A 19,036-nucleotide genomic window follows, 5' to 3' on the forward strand; every position below is an offset into this window, starting at 1 on the left:
TTTACCTTTTAAGTTGCATTACTGAAATAAATTAACTTTTGCATGATATTCTAATTTTTCGAGTTTCACCTGTAAGTCTGGAGGGTTAAAGCCAAACTCAACTATACCTGATCACCACAAACTAAAAATGCCATTTAAATAATTTTCAGTATTCAAAGCAAACTCCCCCATCCATCCATGTCTCCATGTTTCTTTTTGTTGAGAAATCACTTTGAACCCCCCCCCCCCCCCACCACCACCACCACCACCACCACCACCACAGCACATTTATAGCTGCAGCCATCTTGAGTAAGGGCAGATAATGCATGCAGCATTTACTTCCTGAAATCCATCTGCCCTTAGCTCAGGCATGCCGGCAGGAGGGTGTGCTTAGCTGAGAAAAGCTCTCCTCCAGATGAAAGAAAAAATGTCCATGAAGACTCCTGGGATGTATGACATCATTTAGGCGTAAGAAAGAAGTAACTCGATAAATGTATAAAAAAAAAGTTTAAAGCAATAAAATATATAGGTTCCTATTTACTAAAGCTAGCAGCATAGGGATTACAAGTTAGTATATAGTTGTAGTTAATGTTGATCGGGAGAGTTTAGTTCCAGTTTAAAATGATGACTTGATGAACAATTAACATTTTACCTACTTTCCTTGAATAGAAAATGGTTAAGATGCAAATTAGTGGCTTTGCAGTACACGAAAACCCACACTAAGGAAGTGGTACCAATATATAGTCAGATAGCCACAAAGTCTAAGACCTGGGATCACCAAGAATAAATAAATAAATAATAATAATAATAATAATAAAAAAAAAAATAAATATATATATATACAGTATATATATATATATATATACTGCTCATAAAAATTAAAGAAACACTTTTTAATCAGAGTATAGCATCAAGTCAATTAAACTCCTGGGATATTCATCTGGTCAGCTAAGTAGCAGAGGGGGTTGTTAATCAGTTTCAGCTGCTTTGGTGTTAATACAATTAACAACAGGTGCACTAGATGGGCAACAATGAGATGACCCCAAAACAGGAATGATTTTACAGGTGGAGGCCACGGATATTTTTTTCCCTACTTATCTTTTCTGACTGTTTTTCACTAGTTTTGCATTTGGCTAGGGTCAGTGTCACTATGGTCGCATGAGGCAATACTGCCCAGCACCATAGAGCTTGATTGGCATTGCGACAGATATGAAAGGGTCTGGAGAAGCCGTGGAGAATGCTATGTTGCCTGTAACATCGTTCAGCATGACCGTTTTGGTGGTGGGTCAGTGATGGTCTGGGGAGGCATATCCATGGAGGGACGCACAGACCTCTACAGGCTAGACAATGGCACCCTGACAGTCATTAGGTATCATGATGAAATCCTTGGACCCATTGTCAGACCCTACGCTGGTGCAGTGGGTCCTGGATTCCTCCTGGTGCATGACAATGCCTGGCCTCATGTGGCGAGAGTATGCAGGCAGTTCCTGGAGGACAAAGGAATTAATACTATTGAATGGCCCCCACGCTCGCCTGACCTAAATCCAATAGAATACCTCTGGGATATCATGTTTTTGTCCATCCAATGTCGCCAGGTTGCCCCACAGACTGTCCAGGAGCTCAGTGATGCCCTGGTCCAGATCTGGGAGGATATACTCCGGGACACCATCCGTCGTCTCATTAGGAGCATGCCTCGACATTGTCAGGCATGCATACAAGCACATGGGGGCCATACAATCTACTGAGCATCATTTTGAGTTGCTGCAATCAAATTTCCTCTGTAGGTTGATAATTTTCATTTCCATCAAATGATGGCGCATCCTTACGTTCCTAACACATTACCCAGTCCATATCAGTGTAGATATCCAGCATGATATTTTTCCCCATTGAGATCTGATGTGTTTTCAAAGTGTTCCTTTAATTTTTTTGAGCAGAATATATATATATATATATTGGGTAAAATAAGTATTGAACACATCACCATTTTTTTCAGTAAATATATTTCTAAAGGTGCTATTGACATTACATTTTCACTATTCGTCAGTAACAACACATGCAATCCATCTATATGAAGAAACCAAAGCAAATAGGTTCAGAAATTTAAGTTATGTGTAAAAAGATGGAATGACACAGGAAAAAAGAATTGAACACATGAAGAAAGGGAGGTGAAAAAAGGCTTGGAAAGCCAAGACATCAGCTGAAATCTATCAGTAATTAGAAAGCAATCCTGCCTCTTTCAGTGCAAATTAATATCAGCTGGTTCAGTTTCAACTGATGGCCTATAAAAAGGTGTCTCATTACCAAGGTGTCACACAAAAAACACAAATCTCTCTCAAGACCTTTGCAACTTTATTGTTGTAAAACATACTAATGGCATTGGTTGCAGAAGGATTTCTAAACTTCTGAATGTTTGAGTGAGCACTGTTGGGGCCATAATCTGGAAGTGGAAAAAACATCATTTTAACATAAACCGACCACGACCAGGTGCTCCTCGCAAGATTTCTGACAGAGGAGTGAAAATAATTATCAGAAGAGTTGCTCAAGAGCCAATGGCCACTTGTGGAGAGCTTCAGAAAGACCTGAAATTAGCAGGTACAATTGTTTCAAAGAAAACAATAAATAATGCATTCAAACACCATGGCCTGTATGCACGCTCACCACACAAGACTCTATTGCTGAAGAAAAAGCATGTTGAAGCTCGTTTAAAGTTTTTTGCACAACATTTAGAAAAGCCTGTAAAATACTGGGAGAATATACTCTGGTCAGATGAGACCAAAATTGAACTCCTTGGATGCCATAGTACACACCATGTTTGAAGGTCAAATGGCACTGCACATCACCTCAAAAACACCATACTAACAGTGAAGTTTGGAGGTGGAACATCAGGGTGTGGGGCTGTTTTTCAGCATACGGTAAGGGCAAAAGTCATATCAATGAAGGAAGGATGAATGGAAAAATGTACCAAGACATTCTTGATAAAAATCTTCTTCTAATAATAATAATAAACAGGATTTATATAGTGCCAACAGTTTGTGCAGCCCTTTCAGTACAGAAGGAATAGAAGGGTCCTGCTCATGGAGCTTACAATCTAAAGGAAGGAGGAGGTGGTAAATCTACTAGGATGATGAAGATGAAACGAGGGTGGACATTTCAGCAAGACAATGATCCCAAACACAAAGCCAAGGAAACTCTCAATTGGTTTCAAAGAAGAAAATAAAGCTGCTAGAATGGCCCAGCCAATCACCTGAATCCAATAGAAAATCTATGGTAAGAACTAAAGATCAGAGATCATAGAAGAGACCCACAGAACCCTCAAGATTTGAAGACTGTGTGAAAGAATGGGCCAAATGCACACCTAAGCAAAGCATGTGACTAGTTTCTTCATACAGGAGACGTCATGAAGCTGTCATTACCAACAAAGGATTTTGTACAAAGTATTAAATACATTTCAGTTAGCATGTTCAATACTTTTCCCTGTGTCATTCCATTTTATTACACATAACTTAATTTCTGAACTTATTTGTTTTGGTTACTTTGTATGTATGGATTGTACGGGTTGTTACCAACATGCGGTGAAAATTTCATGTCAATAGAAATATATTTACTGAGAAAAATGGGGATGTGTAAAGAGAAGTTGCACTTTGCAAGTGAATTTACCCAAGTGCTTTGTGAATGAAGTAAAGCTCTGCTGAGTTCCATCATTCAAACATGTGCAAGCCAAAATGCTGTTTTTTTATTTCAGTGCAAGTGGTTGAATATTCTTGGTAAAGTTAAATTCACCGATTTCACTAAATGCACGCTGGTGCAAATTTTTGCACAGTGCAACTTCTCTTGCAAAATTAACAGCACATAGGACTTTGAATAAATCTAGCCTATACAGCCATAGGAGGTTATTTACTGAAACTGAAGAGTGCAAAATCTAGAGCAGCTCTGCATAGAAACCAATCAGCTTCCAGGGTTTTAATGTCAAAGCCTAATTGAACAAGCTGAAATTAGAAGCTGATTGGCTACCATTCACTGCTGTACCAGATTTTGCACTCTCAAATTTTAGTAAATCCCCCCTATAGATTTATCTTGAATTCTGCATCATTTTAAAGTGTGCATGTTAAGAACGTGAGGCTATCCCTCTAAGGGCTCATTTACATGTGCTGCAAAGTCTGCTACTCCTTTTCAAAGGTGTTTGACAGGCGGTGAGGAGGTGATTGCGGCGCAACCCCTTTGAACTGCATTCGTCACATTCAGCTGTAGCTCCCTTCAAAAGCAAGATGCACAACATCACAGCCATGGCATGTGTACAGTCATGAACAGCTATATGTCACTGTTCAGGTGGGTGGTAGAGGGAGGTTAAAACCACGGCTCAACCACCTGGTTTTACTGCCCACTGGCTGCAAAGCCTAAAAGTGAAGACAGGGACTGATGTGAATGTAGAAAATACTCTCACCGGCCACTTTATTAGGTACACCTTGCTAGTGCCAAGAAAATATCCCCCACACCATTACACCACCACCACCAGCCTGAACCATTGATACAAGGCAGGATAGATCCATGCTTTCACGTGGTTTATGCCAAATTCTGACCCTACCATCTGAATGTCGCAGCAACCAGTCTGCCCATTCTCTTCTGACCTCTGACTTCCACACAACTGTCGCTCAATGGAAATTTTTCGGACCATTCTCTGTAAACCCTAGAGATAGTTGTGCGTGAAAATCCCAGTAGATCAGCAGTTTTGGAAATACACACACCAGCTTGTCTGGCTCCAACAACCATGCCACGTTCCATCCTCTTTCTTCTCCATTCTGATGCTCAGTTTGAACTTCAGCAAGTCGTCTTCACCACATCTACATGCTTAAATGCATTGAGTTGCTGCCATGCGATTGGCTGATTAACAATTTGTATTACCAACAGGTGTACCTAATAAAGTGGCCGATGAGTGTATATATAAAGCACTGCGGAAATTGATTGTGCTATTTAAGTACCTGTAATAAATAAATAATCAAACCAGAAATGGATTTTCCAACACGATCCAAAGCACATTAGCAAATCCACCAAGAAATGTCTCAAAGAAAAGAAATAAAGGGTTATGGAGAGGCCTAAACATAGTCCTGATTTGATTACAGTTAAAATGTTGTGGGGAGTGGGGGGCTGATTAAAATGGTCAGTTCATGGAAAGAAACCTACAAACAATTTGCAACTAAAAGAATTTTGCATGAAGACGTGGTAGGAACAGGGGTGGACTGACCATTTGGAAACTCGGGCACTGCCCGAGGGCCCGGGGTCAGTTGGGGGCCCCATGAGTATCTGTGACTTTCCTACCCAGGGGCGGACTGACAACTCATGGGACCCCGGGCAATAGGGGATCATGGGGCCCCTGGTACCTTTTTCATAGGCTTTTTTGAGTTTGGGCAAGGACACAGGGGCCCCATGATCCCCTATTGCCCGGGGTCCCATGAGTTGTCAGTCCGCCCCTGGGTAGGAAAGTGACAGAGTTGATGTTAGAGACTGGTGGGCAGTTGTGCAAAGAAGTTATTTCTTCTAATGGGGGTAATACCAACTTCTGAGGCAAAGGGTACGCTTACTTTTTCCATGGGACACCATTGCATCTGTTGATATTTTTGTTGAATAAATGCTGTACTCCCTCAATATTAGATAATAGCACAGGAGAGAAAGATTTTCATAGCTCTTTCCTCCATTGTCAGAATAAAGAATAAGCCAGATGCTGTTTTTTGGACTTGGTGAAGGAAGTGGCAACATGAAAAGGTCTGACGTGTTTGTTTGGATATCTGTTTGGTGTTGTTCAGGTTGGAGGCCAGTGCAGCTGCAAAGACAATGTCTGGAGTAGACAATGTGACCAGTGCAAAGATGGCTTCTATAACTTACAGGGGTCGAATCCAGATGGCTGTCAACCTTGCCACTGCAACACAGCCGGAACACTCAATGGAAGCAATACCTGTCACCAGACTACAGGACAGTGCAGATGCAAACCAAACATTATTGGTAAGTCTGTTTACCAAATCAAAGCAAAATAACTCATATTAACTATCCATCATCACTTTTTTTGTGCAACCTAACTCTAGTATAAATTGCAGTCCACCAGTACTTAGAGGTGGTGACTGCATTAGTTTTCTTTTGCAGGTTAATTACATTTTCTTTAACCACTTGCCCTCCAGAGGATTTACTCCCCTTCCTGACCAGGCTACTTTTTTTGATACGGCGCTGCGTTACTTTAACTGACAATTTCACAATCATGCAACGCTGCACCCAAATGAAATTTATGTCCTTTTTTCCCACAAATGGAGCTTTCTTTCAGTGGTATTTGATCGCCTGTGCGGTTATAATTTTTTGCATTATAAACAAAAAAAACCCAACAATTTTGAAAAAGAAAAACAATATTTTTTACTTTTTGTTATAAAACATATCAATTAAAAAATTTTTAAAAATCAAATTTCGTCATAAATGTAGGCCAAAATGTATTCTGCGACTTTGCTAATAACAAATCCCAATACGTGTAAATGAACTGGTTTACGTGAAACATTCTACAAATGGTGGTATATATACTGGAATTTTTTATTTTATTTTATACTAGTAATGGTGGCGATCAGTGACTTATAGTGGGACTGTGGGGGGCATTCTGACACTGGGAGGTGCTGACTAAATGCCACTGACATCCCCAGTGACAATAATACACTGATCAGTGCTAATAAAAAGCACTGACACTGTACAAATGACACTGGGCAGGAAGGGGCTAACATCTGGGGCAATCAAAAGGTTAACTGTGTGCTGTTTTACTATGTGGCCTGTGTGTGTTTTACTGTGTAAGCATGCTGCTTTGTATTGCTGTGCTATGCAGACCAATACAAAGCAGCATGCTGGAACTGACAGGGGAGAGAACTGTATTGTTTACATACAGACCTCTCCTCTGTCAGTGTTCCTCGGTGATCACCGGGTGCCTTGGAATCTCTGGCCGGGACCCAGTGATCGACAGCTGAAGCGCACGCCCCCCTACCCGGAAAAACAAAACAACGTATATATATGTGATTTTACGCAGCCCTGCCATCCTGTAGCAGTAGTTCTGCTATAGTGCAGCCAGGAAGCGGTTGAGTACAGAAAATACCCGTTGATAGTGCAGGAAATTCAGTGTGCTTGTAACTTCTCGAGCAATGAACTGAAATCTCATAATCTCAAAAATTGTTGTCTGCTTTTAGGCAGATGCAGCCTATATGTCCCTACAGCCTGTGGTTGACATTGCACCATGTCTACGGGTGGAGAGTAGTTCAGTAAAGGGGAATTGTCTCCCCTTGTGGGCTCCAGTAGCCATTTTGGGGAGGATGGTTGTCAGATTGGATTGCTGAAACCCTGTAAGATCTTCAGTGGCTATCTTGATGGGGATACCTCCTAAAAGTCGGCACTTCTGGAACATGAGCGAGGATAGGGGCAGAGTCCTACTGGCTAGGGACAGGATTGATAGAGCAGGGAGAGGTATTTGCTCTCAGACAGACAGCACTTGTAAGTTTAAATTGGAATACAGTTTCAGCAATAGTGCACCTTTCTCCATAAATCCATATTTATGCTTTTTAAAGGCATAAATAAACCATTTACTTATACCCACTGAAGTCACTAGTCTTGGGTGATACACAGAGATGAAGCAAATGCTCCTACCTAAGTTGTACCAGTTTATCTGTCGCCGTCTCTTATCTAGAGCTGTTGAAAGTGTACATTTTACAAAGCATTTCTCTGCTTCCAGAGGCAGGTGGTGGGGATCTAACATCACACACTGCATAGCATAGAACAGGGAGCTGAGTGTAATCTAAGACCTGATCGGAGGGAATGGACACCCCCCCCCCCCTCTATAGTCTCATAGGGAAGCATGAAAAACGAATTCTATCAGTCACCTGCTGTGTGCCCACTTCCCTGTTCCCCTGGATTTGGTAGTGTCTGCATAACCAGTCAGAAAGTACGTCATGCAGATAGCAGAGCGAAAAGACATCAGACAGAAAGCAAACTAGGAAATTTGGATAGAGACAAGTGTACATTATAAAAGTATACAATCTACATTTTTCATTTCGGAAGGTTACAACGACTTTAAGCAAAATATCCATAGCCATTGACTCCTGCTGCTGTCAATCACAGCCAGTGAGGAGGGAAGGTGGAAGCGGGGCTGAGCCACGCTCTGTGTGTCAATGGACACAAAAAGATGGCTCGAGAGTGAGAACACATGAGTGCTTCCATAGCAAGCGACTTGCTGTGGGGGCAATCGACAGAGAACAGGTAAGTTGACAGGAGACCTGGGAAGAGGACGATCAGGACCAGGGGTGGACTGACCATTTGGAAACTCGGGCACTGTGCGAGGGCCCGGGGTCAGTAGGGGGCCCCATGAAATGCCCCTGGTACCTTTTTCATAGGCTTTTTCGAGTTTGGGCAAGGACACAGGGGCCCCATGATCCCCTATTGCCCGGGGGCCCCATGAGTTGTCAGTCCGTCCCTGATCGGGACTGCTCTCTGCAAAACCATTGCACAGAGCAGGTACGTATAACATCAATCCAAACACTTTTTACCTAGGACTTTAAATGAGGCATAGTACACGATAGCCAAGAAAAAAGAGATATTATGGACTACACTCTGGATTGTAACTTCAAAAGTGTTGGTACTTACTGTGGGTGTTATTATGGACTACTGTATATGGACCTGTAATTCCCTAGTACTGAATCTGCCCTTCATTTGCCCCTCTGGTCTCTGTGAGTCTAACTGCCACAGCTCCCAGGGTAGACATCCCCGATGATCTTCAATCCCAAGCGTTGCCACGGTTAACTTTGAGCTGATTTACATGTATTTTCCATCTCCTCCTGAAAAAGTGATCAGAGATTCAGGAAACGTGTCATGTTTTCAGATGCAATTTGTCATACTATTACGCACCAATATTTGGAATGTATACATGTAATAATGTTATGACCGTGAATGAATATATATTGACATAGAATTTATATTGACATATGATACATACTTAACACAGTTTTAACTAATATTTTGTGTGTGATGTGCCTCATTTAAAGTTCCAGGGCAAATGTATTGGAATTTGTGTATACACTGATTTAGGGATGGAGGCACATTACAATAAAATGGTGCTCCAGATCAGATTTTATTAAATAGATAAGTATAACATATTTGATATTTTAAGTGGAAAACATTTTTTTACAATCACTTTAACATTATCCAGTAAACATTGCATATATATGTTAAATATAGAAAGCCTATTCTCTTTTTAATACGAGTGTATTTTTACACAGTACTTGTGTGCTGGATGGCACCCTGCAGAAATACTGTATGCAGGAAGTTAAATGGTCCCAAGACGGCAGTGTCCTGCAGCCCAGTTGCGCATACTTTGTTGAAAAGCTTTGTGGTATTTGTAGGACTTCACTGTCTGACATGGAGCTGACACACTACGTTTCCCAGAGGAGCTGGTGGATGGGCAGGGGCAGATAATTGTTTATTTCAGGTACTTATATAGCACCATTAATTTACACAGCACTTTACATATATATTGTACATTCACATCAGTCCTAACCCTCAAGGGGAATATAATCTAAGGTCCCTAACTTGCATTCATACATACACATACTAGGGACAATTTAGACAGGAGCCAATTAAACTACCGGCATGTCTTTGGAGTGGGGGAGGAAACCAGAGTACCCAGAGGAAACCCACACAGGCACAGGAACAACATGCAAACGCCAGGCAGGTGGTGGTTGGGATTTGAACCATTGACCCTAGTATTACTAGGCGGAAGTGCTAACCATTTAGCCACTGTGAGAAGACTGGATCGTGTGGGACTCTGAAGGTCCCAGCTGGACCAGACCACAGAGAGTGGAGGAGAGAGAGAGAGTTGCTGACCGCTGATACTGCTGATACCGCTAACAAGTCAGGGAGACAGACCTGCAAGGAGGCAAGCTGGAGTGCTGCTATCCTGAGTGATCTCTGAAGGAGGACCCATAAGGGAATGGCGGCCCCTGTCTACAGAAAGACTTTCCACCACCGAGACCATGGACTGGGTGAGAGAATTCCATAATCAAGCCATCTAAGTTGTACATGAAATTATCTAGTTTAGTCATTCTGTACTCAGCTTGATTACTATCGTTCCTCAAGTTACATGTGTTAAGGCCAAGATGTTCGCCCTACTAGTTATAATAGTTCCAACATATCCAATCACAGAGGCCTACTGCACCATTTGCCATCTGCAGGCCCAACTGTATTATTGCTCCCATTACAGTCTGCCCATTCGCCAAGGAGCTCCTGCGTTGCTGCAGTTTGCCACTGACACCTAAGGAAGAACCTAACTCAGAAGTGCGTTTTGCCCATTTCTATTTACTGCCAAATTTTACACCTCATCCTGTGCGTGCCAAAGGGATACTGTTTGAATGCAACATCACCTAAGGGGTATCTCCCTTACTTTATGTTTACCCTCTATTCAGTGGTGTATTTAGGTTTTGTGCTGCTCTAGGCAACACAAAAATTTGCTCCCCCCCACGAAGAGTCCCTGACACCAACCAACACCTCCCTCCCCCACGAAGAGAGCCTGACATTGACCAACAACACCCCACCCAAGAGAGCCTTCCACTACCACCGCCCCCCATACACTGGCCACCCCCCACCCCAGGAACAGATAAGAAACTCACCTTCACAGTTCTGGACATCCCCGGGAACAAGAGTCAGGCTCTGTATACACCATCAAGCAGCCCGCAGCCTCTCTCAGATCCCACCTGGTCCCTGTGCTGCACGTGTCCCTTCTTCCATCCCTTCTTTCGGGGGGAGGCACTGCCCACCTGAAAAATGCTGCTGCCCCCCTAAAAAATGCCGCCCTAGGCAAATGCCTTGTGGTAAATACACCTCTGCCTCTATTAACCACTTGGTAACCACGCTATAGCTGAATGATGGCTAGAGCGTGATCACCCAGTTCTGAAAGGGCATCATATGACGTCCTCCCAGAACGCGCCCTCCTGCGCGCCCCCAGGGGCGTGCACCCGGCGATCTCCATGATCGCTGTGTCCTATGGACACAGCTGATTACGTGATGAGTTAAAAAGCCAATCACAGAGGCCTTTTACCACGTGATTAGCTGTGTCCAATGACACAGCAGATCACAGAGTAAACAGAGTTGCCGGTTATCGGCATCACTTTCCTCACGCTGTCACAGTGTGAGGAAAGTACTGCTGATAACTGGAAACTGTCAGAGAGGAGAACGGCACTGATCATCAGGGCACTGATGCACTACAGAAACAAGGTAGAAGAAAATAATAATGCTGAGACATGCTGTAGAGGGAAAAGGGGGGAGTTGTGGTTAAATTTGGGTAATGCCTGGATTTACCCTTTAAAGGGAACCTGATAGGGCAGAAATATGGGAGAGGTTGCTAATTTTGTTTCTAGAGATGTAAGTTCTAAGTTCTTAGGATTAGGGGTTCCAATTTCACTGACCGCATACTTGTTCTTGGGCTCTCATGCTTACCTTTGCTCCACTGCTAAATGAGTTACTGAACCAAAACAAGAATGCAGATTGGAGGTCCCAACCTCACTGACCACATGCTTATTCTTGGCCATAAAGTAAATGTGAACTGCAGAGCTTGTACTTTTAAAAAGTCTGTTTCTCATATTTCCCCTGCTCTCCATATAAACTGAGCCCAAAAATTCAGCATATTTTTCATCTTAGCACCAGATCTCACCTTTCCCTCAATGTTGTCAAAATAGTTTAATCTGCTCGCTGTATGTGAGTCCCTTCAGGTAAATTAGTACTTTTCAAAACTGTTTTAGCCAAAACAAGTTCTAAGCAAATCATTTCTGTGCCCGTTTCCTTATTAAACCAAAATAAATAGATTTTTTCTCCCCCCCACACATATTCTTTGCTACAGGGCGCTTTTGTGATAAATCTTTCTATTCCCTATTATATTTCTTTGAACTGTTCCTATGAAATGCAAAATAAGTCAACATAATTCCACTGATCACGAACATTGGTCGGGTTACTTATCAAGGGCTATATAATTTTAATTTTGTAATTCAATGCCAAGCTGATTATAATAAACTACGGGCTCCCGCGTTATTCATCATGTTCTTATACAAGACATTCTTTTTTGTTTGTGGCTCCCACAGGTATTTTTCAAAAATTAGATTTGATTATAGCAATTTATTACTTTCAGAATATTTGAGGGGTGCTACAGCTACATACGGACAAAATTTATCAAGTGCCTGAAATACACTGTGCATATAATACATTTTGAAATGTTGATGTATGGGAATATTATGATAAAGTGAGCCAAGGATTGCGGGCATACCTGTCTGAATATCTTTGTAGGAAGCTGAAGCCATAACCAGTTTAAACACTTTTAAATTACGGAAGTTTCCGTTTTTTATTTTTTTATTTTACTGGTGTAAAGAGTTTTACACCATAGAGCCGCAGCTTTTTTAAAAGCACAGCTTTGTGATAAAACACAACACACACAAATTATTTTGTGTGCACGCTAAGATTACAAGCATATAAACTGGTAGAAAGAAAATGTAGAGGTGCTCTCTGTAGCAACCAATAAGGAAGGTTCTTTCTTTTTTAAAACTGCTGTAAAAATGCCAGCTGAAATCTGATTGGTTGGTTTAGATAACACCTTTACTTTACCTTTCCATAAATATCAGAGAGTGTGTACATTATATATTGAAAATGTAAATATTTTTTATTTAATTCTGAACTCTAGGCAAACAGGTAAAATACACATATATATACTTTACTTCTGTCAAAATATTAAAAGAGAAGTTTGAGAATATAAAAAAAAACAAATATTATACTCACCTAGGTGGATGCAACATAAGTCCGATGATGCATCTGTCTTCAGTGCCTCTAAGACCAAGAACCGAGCAGTTGAAGACCACAGATTGCTCATTTCTAGGCCTTCAGTGAGCAGAGAGCGATGAACGTCAGTGACCTGCTCTGTGCTCTGCTCCTCCAGAACTCACTGGCACTGTGGAGGGGGCAGAAGCAGCTGGCCCAAACTCTCAGTGGCTCGCTGAGAAGCTGAGTTAGCTGCCAATCTAGGCATCTAGGTGGATCCTGACTTAAAATTTGAGGATCTCTCCAGAGGCTGGACAGGCTCTGTGACATCAGCTGACAGTTGATTTTAGCCTGCTGTCAACTGAAAACGGGCAAAAGAGCTTTGGCCCTCCTTCTCCTTTAATGCATATTAAATGCAGGTCAGCAGATTCCTATTTACCTTAACCTCCCTGGAGGTATTCCCGAGTGTAGATCGGGGTAAAGTTTCAGCACCACAAGCGGTAACCCCGAGCTACACTCAGGAATACCTTGTAACATTGCTCCGGGATCTCTTCTTCACGTACCTTGCCCTTCGCTTCCGCGATGTCCCTCCTGCAGTGTCCCCGGCAATGTTCTCCGGCCGATCTTCCGGGTTCCGTTCCCTGCAACGTCAGGACGTACGGGGACAGAATGGCGGGAAATTTAAAAATGTGAAAAAGTGACATTCACTAAATACAGTAAAATTACATGATAAAACATTACTGTATCAAACCATTTCACATACATTTTGTCCCGAGTGCTTTGTCCTGTGGCCTGCCTGCATTTTTACCATTCTTTCTGCCTGGAAACTGAGAAATGTCCATGGCATCCAAAAAGCGTCCCTTTAGGTCAAAAGTGGTTTTAGACCAGCTAGAGAACAGCGATAGTAAATTAGAACTACTTGCAGAATTGAGTGATAATGATTTGTGGGGAAATTCGTCATCAGACACTGAAAACGATTTTGCGACTTTGCTCAGTGATGTGCGAACTTGGCGCTATATTTCAAATTTCAGTGTTTTTGGTTTGATTATATTATTGAATTAAATTTAATATTATTATATTATTATTTTTTATGATTATTTATTAAATTATAATTTATGATTTCCTGTTTCAAATTTTATCATACTCGGGATGTTTACTAGACTCTTGTTCGGACAGATTTCAGTGAGATATTCCTAAAAATTCCAGGCCTACAATAAAAATATACATATTTCCATGCAAAAAAATGTACCGCTTTGAGCACAGAAATAATGACATAATCAGACCGCTAGGGAGGCTACAAGTGTAGTGTGGATGACAGTTCTGCATCAAAAATTTGACCTGCCTTTTATTGCCTTTCTCTGAACACAGTATGCCCGATTGATGATGTGTTTGTACTGCAAGTAAAGCAGTTTAAAGGCAACAAAGGGCACAGGTAGATAGGTTGTTAACTTTGGTTACTCTGCTCTCTCCTGCTGTTAGTGTTTTCCCTGTCAGCACATGTGCATGCAGTAGAACCTGATTGGCCCCTAGCCATGTTCCTTCCTGTTCCAGTGTAAGTACTGCTGTGCAGGGAATGACAGAGGATGATATCTTGATAGATTCAGGTGCTTTTTATATTTGTATGTAAGAACATTTAGTTAGCTTAAAATCTCTAACCAACTAGTTCAATCACAAATACAGGTAATTCCCCCTGTCCCACCATTCCCAATCAGATACAGCCATTAATAAGCACAACAACAGGCAGGAACAATCAAGTTGTTCCAAAATGTTGCTGTCTACCACCCGCAGATTGGATACAGCTATATCTTAGCTGTCCCCTTGTCCGGATACAGTCATGACAAAAGGAGGAAGAATCAGATTGCATCTAAAGTGGTGCCGTATCCTTCTCAACACAGACTGAGAAAGACTGCAGAAAAGCCTTACAAATTTGCTAATACCCTTGAAAAGATCCTCCCACCATACACGCCATGGCTCTCGACCCAGTCCTGTCCTAATTATTACTCTGTCCTACTCATCAAACCAGCTGCTGATGGCCTGGATGAGCCTGCTTAGTCCTACACATCCACACAATCTAAAAGTACCCCTGACCCCCAAACCAAAAACAAAAGACCAGGACCCAAAGCCTACACTGTGTCTTACAAGTGACAACCATTTGAAACACTTGTTTTTAAAATCTATTCACACAACTCAAATGCAAAACAAAGAAAATATCCTTCTTCAGACATGACCTTCAGAAGGTCAGGCAATGCACAACGTCCCTGGATGGTAGTGTGATCTGTGTTGAAGATGTGTCACATACCTGACTGGAGGCTGAAGTGACTGGAGGGCTCCCATTGCAGCTGAGTGCAGAGCACCCCTGCAGGTGATAACAGAGGGTGCTGCACCAAAAGTAGCACAAGTTGCCAGAGATGTAGTTGCCTGGTGGTCAGTGTGGCTGAGGCACCAGAGGGAGACTTGACCATGCAGCAATGTCAATGCAGCAGATGACGCCTTGAAGCTGCAGGTGAAGTCTTGACCTTGCAAAGATAACAGCAGGGTAGGTGACACTCTCACTGTACAGGTGGATCTTAACAGATGAGTGAAGCAGAAAGCAAAGTCAGAAGCCAGAGTCAGGGTCAAACACAGGAGGTCAATCAGGAATGGAGGCAGAAGTGTGGTCAAGATCAAGCCAGGGTCAACCACAGGAAAGCAGGCAGTAACAAATCCCTGGAACCAAGCCGGGGTCAGAACCAGGAGAGAAGTAAGGATGGGTCAGAGGCAAGCTAAGTCAATAACGGGTAATTCAAACAAGGTAGCAAGCACAGGAACATAGGATACAGAGGCTGGCAAGAATCCAGCAACTGATGAGTTGACCTACAGTTCTCATAAAGGCCACTGGGTGCCAACAACTATCGCGATTTGTGCAAATGCGTGCCACATGCACATGTGCACATTCTTGTACAAATTAGTGTGTCCATATTGGAAATTGGCATGTTTACCAGATCTCTTCCATTTCCTTTTCTGACAGGATGATCTGGTGCCTATTAAACATCTTTTCCTGGCTACTGCTTACCTCCCTGAACACAATGAGGGTACCCATGTGTAGCACCCTCCTAGATAGGTGCTAGGATGCGTACAGTTAGGATAGTTAGTATAGCTGTGTTTCTCTGCCTAACAGAGAGATTGTTAGGAAAATCTAATCAGGCTTTCTGCTTAGCAGAGAGCTGCATTTTTTTATTAGTGGCTGCTCAGTGTGTTCAAGTGCTCCTAGTACTTCTTCTGTTTTCCTCTGTATCCAAGCAACCTAGGAAGGTTCTGGATGTATAGGTGGAACTCATGCAGAACACAGCATGAATATTAAGGCCACTCCAGCCAATCACAGGCAATGCAGCCCTGAGGAATGCTGGGAGAAAGAATTTATTCTTTTGGCGTACTGAGCCCTGTGTCTTTCCCAGGAGTGGATTGTACCAGGCCAGGGGAGTGCACTCTGTCTCCCCTGGCACCTGCTGCCATGTGACCTCAGGTGGGCAACCTGAGGACTAAAGTAGGAGAGAGAGTGACCTTTGGTTCTTCAGTAAGCTGACTAGGAGAGCTGTTTGCCAGAGATCTGTCTGGTATCACTGGAGGGCATTGCTTGGAAGATTGGAAGGAGACTGCCATTCTGTCCTTAAGCCTTGTGAGTACAGACACTGAGTGATCTTGGGGACTTTATGTGCTTGGCTAAGTCACTGATGCTTTATTGTCAGTGGGAATCTGTAAAAAGGGGATATAAAATGGTGCCCTGAAGAGCCTCTGTCCATTTACTCTTTGCTACCATGGACTTTGCTCTAACCTGAAGTCATTGCTACTGTTACTGCAAAGAGGAAGTATTTTTGTCTGCTTTAGCAAGAACTTCACCTAAAGCTTGACTAAAAAATCAGATAGTGTTCTTGTTATAATTAGTTCTGTTCTTGGATTATCCTGCTAAATTCCCCATTCCTATCCAAGTTCTTCAATAAAACAAAAATAAACATCCCCTTGACTGGTCATTGGAAACAACTAGCGAAAGTGTATGCGCACCTGGATGTGGGAAAATACCTTGTGCCTTGCATATAGGGAAGACCTGGGAATATAGAAGACATGCATATAGGAAAGACCTGGGCAAAAGTACAGCAGCTCCTACAAGGGTAGCATACACATGGTAGGGATACCTTTACTCCTTTTTATGCTGTAGAGTGGGCTTACAGTGTCCTTTCTCAACCACTACCTATAAGGGGACCCCCAGGACCTTTTTTGCCTAAAATGTTAAACTACAAGGATAGAAAATTTATATTGCATAGGGCCAAGGATGTTAAACATGCACTATATAGCCAACAGTATTGGGACACCCCTCCAAATCATTGGATTCAGGTGTTCCAATCACCTCCATGGACATAGGTGTATAAAAATCAACCACCTAGGCATGCAGACTGCTTCTACAAACATTTGTGAAGGAATGGGTCACTCTCAGGAACTCAGTGAGTTCAAGCGTGGTACCGTGATTGGTTGCCACCTGTGCAATAAGTCCATCTGTGAAATTTCCTTGCTGCTAAATATTCTATGTTCAACTGTTAGTGGCATTATAACAAAGCGGAAGCAACTGGGGACAACAGCAACTCAGCCACAAAGTGGTAGCCACGTAAAATGACAGAGAGGGGTCAGAGCAGGCTGAAGCACACAGTGCACAGAAGTCATCAACTTTTTGTAGAGTCAATAGCTAAGACTTCCAAACTTGGTGTGGCCTTCAGATTAGTACAACAACAGTGCACATAGAGCTTCATAGACTGGGTTTCCATGGCTTAGCAGCTTCATCCAAGCCTTACATGACCAAGTGCAATGTAAACCATCGGATGTAGTGGTGTAAAGCACGCCACCACTGCAGTGGAGACGTGTTCTCAGGAATGACGAATCATGCTTTTCTGTCTGGCAATCTGATGGACATGTCTGGGTTTTGCGGTTGCCAGGAGAACGGTACTTGCCTGACTGCATTGTGCCAAGTGTAAAATTTGGTAGAGGGGTGATTATGGTGTGGGGTTGTTTTTCAGGGGTTAGGCTTGGTCCCTTAGTTCCAGTGAAGGGAACTCTTAAGGCATCAGCATACCAAGACATTTTTGACAATTTCATAATCCCATCTTTCTGGGAATAGTTTGGGGATGGCCCCTTCCAGTTCCAACATGACTGCACACCAGTGCACAAAGCAGGGTCCATAAAGACATGGAAGAGTGAGTTTGGGGTGGAGGAACGTGTGTGTGTAACAGCAGGCGTCCAATACTTTAAGCAATATAGTCTATATCTTACAATAACAGCTAAACTGCAATGCAGATGAGAATGTATGAAGAAACGTCTGAGAGTGAGACACCTACATTCCCTAAGCTATGCTATACCAGTTAGGATTCTGATTGGTGGAGAAGGTAGAAATTAATTTTGTTGACAACACTGTTAAACTGGTTAGACTGTAATGAACGTCACTTAATAACCCATATTTATGGTTGCATTATACCCTTTGCCTCTGAAGGTGTGGTAAAGTACTGCTGACAAGGCAGACCCTCCATAGTGTTTGCATGCTATACAACCTACTAGAATGCTTGCAATTTCAGTCACCACCTTGAACTCCAGTTCCACTTCTGTTATTCCATAACATTACTGCTTGAAACTTTATTTTAGCTACCTCCATATGTTGGTCTAGATTTTGCCATGGTTTGGCACTTATTTAAATTTCCACACACTCTTATACAACCACATTTATTTTGACTGTTACTTGTGTAGCACCCTCCTATATAAGTGCTAGGTTAGGCAAATTTAGTTTTTTTTGCTAACTGTAATCAGTTGAGCTGCATGTGATTGTTTTGGTCCGTTTGGTGTTTCACTGGTTGCAGGGTTGACTGCTTCTCCCTGTCTGTCTGCAAAGGTTCTGGAAGATAATGGGCTGGGAGAGTTAGATTATACAGCTGAATATTATGCAGCCCTGGCTGATCCCTGGGGAGAGGTCCCAGCAGATGGTGTCTGGAAAAGAGCATAAGGGGGTCTTGTCCAAGAGGAGGAGATCACAGCCTGGGGGGATGTTTGGCCCCTGGGCTAGCCTGCTATGTGTCTGCTGTTCATTTAGGACCCAACTAGGCTAGCTGGGGGGGGGGGGCTATTCTACTGAAAGTTTGCTAGAGCTGACTGAAGAATGTTTCATCTGGGGATCTAATCTGGTATCACTGGAAAAGTGTCTTCAAGATATTGGAAGGAGGCAGTCAATTATCCAAGGAGATTAGTG

At 42.5% G+C, this 19,036-nt stretch overlaps 1 protein-coding gene across 1 annotated transcript in view; it reads left to right on the forward strand.

Annotated features, from left to right (window-relative positions):
• The window catches only part of USH2A (usherin), a 1,035,348-nt gene that overhangs the window by 151,280 nt on the left and 865,032 nt on the right, over positions 1-19,036 (forward strand). The window contains exon 11 of the mRNA XM_089684798.1: positions 5,778-5,973. Coding sequence (XP_089540924.1) covers positions 5,778-5,973 — 196 coding nt within the window. The remainder of the gene's footprint in view (positions 1-5,777; positions 5,974-19,036) is intronic.

This window comes from Staurois parvus, unplaced genomic scaffold (genome assembly GCF_062004578.1).
Source record: "Staurois parvus isolate SC_StPar_1 unplaced genomic scaffold, SC_StPar_1.0 ptg000357l, whole genome shotgun sequence".
NCBI lineage: Eukaryota > Metazoa > Chordata > Amphibia > Anura > Ranidae > Staurois > Staurois parvus.